We start from the raw sequence: 11,482 nt of genomic DNA on the forward strand, positions 1-11,482 counted from the left end.
CATAATCCGGATGCTCATCTTATTAAATGTAGCATTGCAAAAATAATTTTACTTTTTTTAAATGTTTTGTTTCCATTAATAATGGTTTCCTCTGTTAGACTCCTGGGCACACTCCGTCACTACGATGGGATGAGACTCCAGGCCGTACTAAAGGAAGTGATACTCCTGGAGCTACACCTGGATCGAAAATTTGGGATCCTACTCCAAGTCATACTCCTGCTGGAGCTGCAACCCCTGGTCGTGGAGATACTCCAGGGCATGCAACACCTGGCCATGGAGGAGCAGCATCCAGTGCACGTAAAAATAGATGGGATGAAACTCCTAAAACAGAACGTGGTAAGCTTAGACTTGATGTATTCTGTCTAAAAGAGTTTTCTCATTATACAACCTGTTTAAGATTGATATCACATGGTCTGTGACACTTATACCCCCCCCCCTCCCCCCCTCAGGAATTTACATTCAAATTGGACAACTGATTCTCAAAGTTACTTGTTACTTTTAGGCTTGATCGAATTGACCTTCCGATTATAAATCCAAAATTGATTTGTTCAAATACTTCACTTTCTCGCTCGTATCATTGGGCAACACAGAAGACCATGGGTATAGCTTGCTGACACTTGAAGGTGACTCTAAACTGAAAAGTGTTAACTCCTCTAATCAGCTATACCCCTGAAGACAGTGACCTTATCAGTTTTAGCTTAGTGTCCATAGGAGGCAGCCATTTTTTCTGCACGTCCGCCAAAAATAGTCGTCTCCCCGACTGGACCCTAGTTGCCCTGCCCCTATGTAGGACAGATGTGCAGAAGAGGTTTTGAGGGTCCTTGGCTGATGATCTTTTATATATTGGACTGTATTGGAGCAGGAGGTCCGGCATAGCTAGCAGCTCCCTGCCTTTCCTACTTATTTGTAGTGTAAAGTACTTACCGTGGGAGTGTCCTAACGAGTGCGGGTGCCAGCTGTATCGTAACATCGGTTACGCAATTGCAGGCTGCTAGGCTGTGGAATGCAGGCCTAGTTCTGTCTTCTGTCTAGTATTGTTAGGGGAGTGGCTTCCTGGGTATTTAAACCAGCTGGGGCAGGGAGAGGTGCTCTCATGTTCTGGCTCCAGTGGACTTGTAAATATGGAAGACTCCTTTACTAAGCAGGCCTTGCCATCCTCGGGTACTTCTGAGAAAGAAATGGGCCCAAATTTTAGCGTGCTGTGTCTAATGTGCTATTTGTGGGAAGAAACATGATTTGTCCTAAAAAAAGCTGCTTTGTCCTGCTTGTACGCTTAAAGTGGTTCAAGATAAAACGCCTATAATGAATCACAACAGCACTCTTGTTAAAGATGAAGTTCACTCAGCTATGTCTGGACTATCTGCATCTTTAGTCCTAAAAGGAACAGAAAGAAACCTACAAATCCTACTACATTGACTACAAGAATTTGTTACCGCAATCAACAAAGACTCGGTTAAAGCGGTGGTTAGTTAGAAAACATCTACAAAAGGGAGTGGAGTGGATTCTGGAACCCTATGGATGGATCCAAAGCTTGGTTCTCTCAAACATAGTTATGGCTAATGAGCAGCGGTACTTGTATGCAGTTGGCTACATTACCACAGTATGTCCTGTCCGTCCTGTGTACTTAATGTCTCCTCAAGATCTCTATTCCTACAGAGATTCAGCTGAAAATCTTATCAGCTGTATTCAGGATCATAATGACAAGTAGGAGAGGAGACTGAGTGATTAGGACAGGTTTTGTGTGTACTAATAGGATGACTGCCATTTCATTTCTCCTAATGATTGCTTCTTAGACAAAACAAGCCATTCTAACTAATGGTATTTGGGAATATATTTATAGTAAAGTAATATTTAAGTATTTTCATAATTCCTGGAGAACCCCTTAACTTAAGGACATGTCAGCAGTACGGACCCGGCAGTTACTGACAGCCGGGCCCCTGCTGCATACGCTGGCATCAGTGAAAATACTGATGCCAGCATATTAACCCCTTGTATGCTGACCGTGCCCTCCGCATCTCCATTGGTAAAGAAGGCAAGCCCGATGCCTTCCATAGGCATCGGGCTTGCCTTCTGCGGAAGCCTCTGAGATCCAGCCCTTAGGCCGTGTGTCACAGGCAGGCTGTCTGCATGCAAGCTGACACGCAATGTATTGCAAAACAGGATGTATTATAATACATTGCAGAGGGGATCAGACCCCAGAAGTTGGAGTCCCGTAGTGGGATAAAAAGTGAAAATCAGTTTTCACACAATTGTAAGAAGAAAAAAAGAAAAGAACACCATACATATTGGGTATTGCCACACCCGTAACGACTGGCTCTAAAAATGTCACATGATTCACCCCTCTCCTGAACATCAAAAAATAAATTTAAAACTATGCTAAAACTTGCATCACAAAAAGTGCAACACCAAGCGATCAAAAAGGTTTAGGCCCCCACAATTGTACCAATCAAACCAACACCTCATCCCGCAAAAAATGAGCCACTACATAAAACAATAGGCCAAAAAGTAAAAAAATAAATAAAAATATGGCTCTCATAATATGAGGACACTAAAATGTGAATTTTTTTTATTTCTATTTTTTTTATTTCTTTTTTTTTGTTTCAAAAAATGCTTATATTGTGTAACACTTATGGTGGCCAACCCTTTTAACCACCTCAGCTCCCCTAGCTTAAACACCCTTAATGACCAGACCACTTTTTAAAATTCTGCACTGCACTACACTAGTTTCATGGTTTATTGCTTGGTCATGCAACATACCACCCAAATGAATTTTACCTCCTTTTCTTCTCACTAATCAAGCTTTCATTTGGTGGTATTTTATTGCTGCTGACATTTTAACTTTTTTCGTTATTCGAAATTTACAGAAATTTTTGCAAAAAAAATGACATTTTTCACTTTCAGTTGTAAAATTTTTCAAAAAAAAATCTATATATACATTTTTCTCTAAATTTATTCTGTATGTCTTTGATAAAAAAAATAAATAAAAATGTTTGGGTAAAAAAAAAATGGTTTGGGTAAAAGTTGTATCGTTTACAAACTATGGTACAAAAAAATGTGAATTTCCGCTTTTGAAGCGGCTCTGACTTTCTGAGCACCTGTCATGTTTCCTGAGGTTCTACAATTACCCGACAGTAGAAAACCCCCACAAATGACCCCATTTCAGAAAGTAGACACCCTAAGGTATTCGCTGATGGGCATAGGAAAATTATGATTTTTTTTTTTCCTTACAAAGTCTCATATTCCACTAACTAGTGACAAAAAATAAAAACTTCCATGAACCCACTATGCCCATCACGAAATACCTTGGGTTGTCTTCTTTCCAAAATGGGGTCACTCGTGGTGTAGTTATACTGCCCTGGCATTTTAGGGGCTTTAATGTGTGAGAAGTATTTTGAAATCAAAATGTGTAAAAAAAAAAAAAAAAAAAAAAAAAAAAAAAAAAAAGTGCTCTTTGGAATGTGGGCCCCTTTGCCCACCTAGGCTGCAAAAAAGTCACATGTGGTATCTCCGTACTCAAGAGAAGTAGGGCAATGTGTTTTGGGGTGTCATTTTACATATACCCATGCTGGGTGAGAAATATCTCGGTCAAATGCCAACTTTGTATAATTTTTCTTTGGAAAAGTTGTCTTTTGCCGAGATATTTCTCTCACCCAGCATGGGTATGTGTAAAATGACACACCAAAACACATTGCCCAACTTCTCCTGAGTACAGCGATACCACATGTGACACTTTTTTGCAACCTAGGTGGGCAAAGGGGCCCACATTCCAAAGAGCACCTTTCGGATTTCACAGGGCATTTTTTGCACATTTTGATTTCAAACTACTTCTCACGCATTAAAGCCCCTAAAATGCCAGGGCAGTATAACTACCCCACAAGTGACCGCATTTTGGAAAGAAGGCACCCCAAGGTATTTTGTGATGGGCATAGTGAGTTCATGGAAGTTTTTATTTTTTGTCAGCCTAGATGCGCAAAGAGGCCCAAATTCCTTTTAGGAGGTCAATATTTTTCGTGGGACATCCCCTTTAAGGTGAAATATGGCAGGGTCCTGAAAGGGTTAAAGAGGACCTATCACAAAAAAATGCAATCTGACAGCACTGAGCAGGAGAAGCCGAGTAGACTGATACATAGTTCAGTAGGAAAAAATCCGTAAAACCTGCAATTTATATCTTTGCCTTTTCCACTTCCTGTTAAAACTCCTCCTGTACCGATGGGTAATCAGTGATTCATAAGGCCCCTTTCACACGGGCAAGTATTCCGCGCGGATTCGATGCGTGAGTTGAATGGGTCGGGATTCAGTGCGGGCGCAATGCGTTCATTTCTGAGGCTGTTCACATGAGCGGTGATTTTCACGCATCACTTATGCGTTGCGTGAAAATCGCAGCATGCTCTATTTTGTGCGTTTTTTCACGTAACGCAGGCCCCATAGAAATGAATGGGGTTGTGTGAAAATCGCAAGCAAGTGCGGATGCTGTGCGATTTTTCACGCACGGTTGCTAGGAGACGATTGGGATGGAGACCTGATCATTATTTTCCCTTATAACATGGTTATAAGGGAAAATAGCATTCTCAATACAGAATGCATAGTACAATAGCGCTGGAGTGGTTGAAAAATAATAATTTAACTCTCCTTAATCCACTTGATCGCGCATCCCGGCATCTCTTCTGTCTGTCTTCTGTGCTGTGTGGAGGAACAGGACCTGTGGTGACGTCACTCCGGTCCTGTTCCTCCACACAGCTAAGATGAAGACGGAAGGAGATGCCGGCTTCGCGATCAAGTGGACTAAGGGGAGTTAAATATATAATTATTTTTTAACCCCTCCAGCGCTATTTTACTATGCATTCTGTATTCAGAATGCTATTTTCCCTTATCACCATGTTGTAAGGGAAAATAATACAATCTACGGAACACCTATCCCAAGCCCGTACTTCTGTGAAGAAGTTCGGGTACCAAACATGCACTCTCGTGAGAAAAATTACGCAAAACACATTACAATGTTTTGCACTTGTGCGGAAAAATCACGCTTGTTCCCGCAACGTGCCTGCACATTTTCCCACAATGCCCGTGTGAAAGAGGCCTAACACTGTGTGTACATACATAGCTGTTACTGCCTGGTAACACCTTTCTCCTGTACCAACAGGTATTTACAGGAAGTGGAAAAAGCTAATATAAATGTATAAATTACAATTTTTACTGAATATTTTCCCACATCACTCTGCTCAGCTTCTCCTGCTCTAAAACATGGTGCTGTCAGATTGCATTGAGTCCTTTAGTGACTGGTCCTCTTTAATTGAAATTGAGTTAATTCTATTTCTCTATCTGAACTGTCATCCACTTTATAGCTTGTGTAAAAGATGTGGATTTCCCACATACAGTTCCACTGTGAATATTCCCCACTCTATGCCACTTTTGGTTGTACCTTTACAGGGTTAAATATATTTTAATTGGTAAATTGTGGTTTGGTTTATACTCTCTTCCTGTCTACCTGAAAGTATGCTGTGGTGCAAGCTCTTCCAAGCTAGTTCTTCCACTTCCCTTCTGTTTTTTTAATATATTTTTTATTTACTTAAGATACCCCTGGACATGGCAGTGGTTGGGCTGAGACTCCGCGTACAGATCGTGGTGGTGAATCTGTTGGTGAAACCCCTACACCTGGAGCAAGTAAAAGAAAGTCTCGTTGGGATGAAACACCAGCTAGTCAGATGGGAGGTAGCACTCCTGTCTTGACTCCAGGGAAAACACCAATTGGCACACCTGCAATGAATATGGCAACTCCAACTCCAGGTATGTTCTTTTATATAACAAAAATGCTCCCATGCCACTCACTTGCTGTTTTTACATTTGAATCTCTTAAAAACGAAAATAAACAAAACTTTCATATAAAAATATAAAATAGTTAACAGTTTTGCTACCAGCGAGTGCAGCGGGCACCATGGCCAGTGGTGTGAAACAGCAGAGACCCACGCCACGGCTAATGACCGCGACCGAATGACTAAGTCCTTTAGATGCTGTGATCAAAAACCCGGGAGCATACTTCTCTGGGCTTCTTAATTGAATTCAATACGATGGGTTTCATACACTCCAAAATGGTATAGATAAAAACTACAGATCGTCCCTAAAAAAAATTAGCCCCCACAGCTCAGTAGATAAAACTATAAAAAAAAAGGTTTTGGGTCACGATATGGTCATATAAAAAATAATTTTCAGTTTTTTTTTTTTTCCACTATTTAGACTTAAACCTATACATATATGGTATTGTTGTAATCGTACTGACCCAGAGAATGAATGACGCAGGTCAGTTTTGCCGCAAAGGGAACATTGTAGGAACAAAACCCTTAAAACTGCGTTTTTTTCCAATTCTACCCCATTTGGAATTTCTTTCCCGCCTCCTACTACATTGTATGCTATATTAAATGGTGGCATTAGAAACTACAACTTGTCCCGCAAAAACATAAGCCCTCATATTGATATGTGAACGGAAAAATAAGTTATGGGTCAAGGAAGATGGGGATGAAACCATGGTTTATTATAAATATTTGTTAAACTTATATAATTACAAGTGACAACTAGTGTTGAGCGTGAATAGTCGAATAGCGAATTTTATTTTTGCAAATATCGCTACTTGAAGAATTTGCTAATATTTTGAATATAGTGCTATATATTCGTTATAGCGACTATTCATCATTTTTTATTTCCCTTCTGAACACATGATTCCTCCCTGCTTCTTGCTTTGTCGGCCAATGAGTCATTGGCCCACAAGCAACTTAAGCAGGGAGGAATCATGACTTTAGATTAAATAAAAAAAGCGAATATAAAAAAAAAAAATCTATATCTCTATCGAATATATTTTGTTTTAAAAAATTTTTTTTTTATCAATCTGTACAGTTGTTCCACTTCGGCATACTCCTCTCAGACAAGCGTCCCCGTCACCTTGGGAACACCTGGGGGTTAGCATATACCATCGGATTTGAGTTATAGTTAAAACTCAGATCCGATGGTATATTCTAACCCCCAAACATTCCCATGGTGATAGGGACGCTTGTCAGGGAGGAGTATGCCGAAGTGAAACAACTGTACAGCTTGAAGAAGAAAAAAAAATGAATATTCTAAAAAAACAAATATATTTGATATAGTGCTATATATTTGTTTTAAAGAATATTCATAATATTCTAAAACAAGAATATATAGCAAATATTCGAAAAAATAATGTAAAGCAATTTAGCTAATGTAGTGCTATAATCTTCTTTGTCTAATAGTTGTAATTTTTTTCTTGTCTGAAGTTCAGATTTGAAAAAAAGTATGACTATTAAAAAAAAGTTTATAGCACTATATTAGCTAAATTGCTCTATATTCGTTATTTTTTTTTCTCGCAGTTTTGCTATATTGCCATATATTATTGCTTTAGAATATTACGAATATTCTGAAAAACTAATATAGCTATATTGCTCTATATATTCGTTTTTTAGAATATTTGTATTTTTTCCCCCCCATCTGCAGTCATGATTCCTCCCTGCTTAAGTAACTTGAGCAGGGAGGAATCATAACCTCAGATGGAAAAAAATGACGAATATTCTAAAAAAAATTAATATATAGCACTATTCTATAGTGCTATATATTTGTTTTCGACCAACGCCTGTATTGATCGCGTAATATTCACATATCGCACTATTACCTTGCCAATTTTGAATATAACGAAAAATCGCAAAATATTGTGAATTCGAATATGACCCCTGTCGCTCATCATTATTTATTATTAAAGCGCCATTCATTCTATAGCGCTGTACATATAAGGGGTGCACATACATAATACAGACAATTGCACTAATCATAAACCAAATGAGTTAAAAACTGGTACAGGAGGAGAGAGGGCCCTGACCGTGAGGGCTTACAATCTACATGGTATGAGAGAAGGACACAGTAGGTGCGGGTTAAGTTGGTCATGGCGGTATAGAGGCAGCAGGGCCACTGGTTGTAGGCTTGTCTGAAGAGGTGGATTTTCAGGTTTCTTTTGAAGGATTCCTCTGTAGGTGAGAGTCTGATATGTTTGGGTAGCGAGTTCCAGAGTATGGGGGATGCACGGGAGAAATCCTGGAGTCTATTGTGGGAAGAGGCGATAAGAGGAGAGGAGAGAAGGAAGTCTTGTGAGGATCGGAGAGTGCGCGTGTGGGTGTATCAGGGAAAGTAGCTCAGAGATGTAGGGAGGGGACAGGTTATGGACGGCCTTGTATGTATTTGTTAGTACTTTGAAGTGAATTTGTTGGGCAATGGGGAACCAGTGAAGGGATTGGCAAAGGGGAGAGGCAGAGGAATAATAGGGTGAGAGGTAGATTAGTCGGGCAGCAGAGTTGAGGATAGACTGGAGGGGTGCGAGAGTGCTGGATGGAAGGCCACAGAGGAGAATGTTGCAGTAGTCTAGGCGGGATATAATGAGGGCATGTACAAGTATTTTCGCAGATTCGCACTAAAAAAAGATAAAATAATCAGATGCTAAAAAAATTAGCATATTGTGATAAAGTTCATTATTTTCTGTAATGTACTGATAAACATTAGACTTTCATATATTTTAGATTCATTACACACCAACTGAAGTAATTCAAGCCTTTTATTGTTTTAATATTGATGATTTTAATACAAAAAAAGTCAACCTTCAAATAATTATGTTCAGTTATGCACTCAATACTTGGTCGGGACTCCTTTTGCAGAAATGACTGCTTCAATGCAGCGTGGCATGGAGGCAATCAGCCTGTGGCACTGCTGAGGTGTTATGGAGGCCCAGGATGCTTTGATAGCGGCCTTAAGCTCATCCAGAGTGTTGGGTCTTGCGTCTCTCAACTTTCTCTTCCCAATATCCCACTGATTCTCTATGGGGTTCAGGTCAGGAGAGTTGGCAGGCCAATTGAGCACAGTAATACCATGGTCAGTAAACCATTTACCAGTGGTTTTGGCACTGTGAGCAGGTGCCAGGTCATGCTGAAAAATGACATCTTCATCTCCATAAAGCTTTTCAGCAGATGGAAGCATGAAGTGCTCCAAAATCTCCTGATGGCTAGCTGCATTGACCCTGCCCTTGATAAAACACAGTGGACCAACACCAGCAGCTGTCATGGCACCCCAGACCATCACTGACTGTGGGTACTTGACACTGGACTTCAGGCATTTTGGCATTTCCCTCTCCCCAGTCTTCCTCCAGACTCTGGCACCTTGATTTCCGAATGACATGCAACAGTCCAGTGCTGCTTCTCTGTAGCCCAGGTCAGGCGCTTCTGCCGCTGTTTCTGGTTCAAAAGTGGCTTGACTTGGGGAATGCGGCACCTGTAGCCCATTTCCTGCACATGCCTGTACACGGTGGCTCTGGATGTTTCTACTCCAGACTCAGTCCACTGCTTCCGCAGGTCCCCCAAGGTCTGGAATCGGTCCTTCTCCACACTCTTCCTCAGGGTCCGGTCACCTCTTCTCGTTCTGCAGCGTTTTCTGCCACACTTTTTCCTTCCCACAGACTTCCCACTGAGGTGCCTTGATACAGCACTCTGGGAACAGCCTATTCGTTCAGAAATTTCTTTCTGTGTCTTACCCTCTTGCTTGAGGGTGTCAATGATGGCCTTCTGGACAGCAGTCAGGTCGGCAGTCTTACCCATGATTGCGGTTTTGAGTAATGAACTAGGCTGGGAGTTTTTAAATGCCTCAGGGATCTTTTGCAGGTGTTTAGAGTTAATTAGTTGATTCAGATGTTTAGGTCAATAGCTCGTTTTGAGAACCTTTTCATGATATGCTAATTTTTTTAGATAGGAATTTTGGGTTTTCATGAGTTGTATGCCAAAATCATAGAAACATAGAAACATAGAATGTGTCGGCAGATAAGAACCATTTGGCCCATCTAGTCTGCCCAATATATCTGAATCCTATGAATAGCCCCGGCCCTATCTTATATGAAGGATGGCCTTATGCCTATCCCATGCATCATCAATATTAAAACAATAAAAGGCTTGAACTACTTCAGTTGGTGTGTAATGAATCTAAAATATATGAAAGTCTAATGTTTATCAGTACATTACAGAAAATAATGAACTTTATCACAATATGCTAATTGTTTTAGAAGGACCTGTATAATGGTAGAGAAGCTCATCACTGACAACCATAGGAAATAATTTTTGTCTTTTGGTTGTTAACTTTAACCCGTTCGCTACCAGCTGGAACGATGTGTAAACATGGCGGCCGCTACACGTGCGAGCGGGTGCCATGGCCAGCTAGATCTCTGCTGTTTCAAACATCAGAGACCTGCGGCTTATTGCCATGACATAATGCTTATCGCGGTAATTAAAGGCTTTAGATGCCGTGATCAATGGAGATCACCGCATCTAAATGCGCAAAAACCTTCTTCCTACCGAGGACCCGTGCGGCCAATGTGGGTATCGGTAGTTGCGCTGAACACTGTAAGCCTCACTGACGAGGCTTTAAAATACACTGCTCAAAAAAATAAAGAATACAAAAATAACACATCCTAGATCTGAATTAATTTAATATTCTTCGGAAATACTTTGTTCTTTACATAGTTGAATGTGCTGACGACAAAATCGCAAAAATAAATAAATAATGGAAATCAAATTTTTCAACCCATAGAGGTCTGGATTTGGAGTCGCACTCAAAATTTAAGTGGAAAAACACACTACAGGCTGATCCAACTTTGATGTAATGTCCTTAAAACAAGTCAAAATGAGGCTCAGTAGTGTGTGTGTGGCCTCCACGTGCCTGTATGACCTCCCTACAACGCCTGTGCATGCTCCTGATGAGGGGACGGACGGTCTCCTGAGGGATCTCCTCCTCCCAGACCTGGTCTAAAGCATCTGCCAACTCCTGGACAGTCAGTTGGTGGATAGAGTGAGACATGATGTCCCAGATGTGCACAATTGGATTCAGGTCTGAGGAACGGGCGGGCCAGTCCATAGCATCAATGCCTTCGTCTTGCAGGAACTGCTGACACACTCCAGCCACATGAGGTCTAGCATTGTCTTGCATTAGGAGGAACCCAGGGCCAACCGCACCAGAATATGGTCTCACAAGGGGTCTGAGGATCTCATCTTGGTACCTAATGGCAGTCAGGCTACCTCTGGTGAGCACATGGAGGGCTGTGCGGCCCTCCAAAGAAATGCCACCCCACACAATTACTGACCCAATGCCAAACCGGTCATGCTGCAGGATTTTGCAGGCAGCAGAACGTTCTCCACGGCGTCTCCAGACTGTCACGTGCTCTTTGTGAACCTGCTTTCATCTGTAAAGAGCACAGGGTGCCAGTGGCGAATTTGCCAATCTTGGTGTTTCCTTGGCAAATGCCAAACGTCCTGCACAGTGTTGGGCTGTAAGCACAACCCCCACCTATGGACGTCGGGCCCTCTTATCACCCTCATGGAGTCTGTTTCTGACCGTTTGAGCAGACACATGCACATTTGTGGCCTGCTGTAGGTCATTTTGCAGGGCTCTGGCAGTG

The 11,482-nt window shown here is 41.4% G+C and overlaps 1 protein-coding gene across 2 annotated transcripts in view; it reads left to right on the forward strand.

Annotated features, from left to right (window-relative positions):
* The window catches only part of SF3B1 (splicing factor 3b subunit 1), a 170,035-nt gene that overhangs the window by 64,493 nt on the left and 94,060 nt on the right, over positions 1–11,482 (forward strand). For both annotated transcript variants that reach the window (XM_044302777.1, XM_044302778.1), the window contains exons 7-8: positions 99–336; positions 5,572–5,784. In XM_044302777.1, the coding sequence (XP_044158712.1) occupies positions 99–336; positions 5,572–5,784 (451 nt within the window). The remainder of the gene's footprint in view (positions 1–98; positions 337–5,571; positions 5,785–11,482) is intronic.

The sequence above is a fragment of the Bufo gargarizans genome, chromosome 8 (genome assembly GCF_014858855.1).
Source record: "Bufo gargarizans isolate SCDJY-AF-19 chromosome 8, ASM1485885v1, whole genome shotgun sequence".
NCBI classification, from domain to species: Eukaryota; Metazoa; Chordata; class Amphibia; order Anura; family Bufonidae; genus Bufo; species Bufo gargarizans.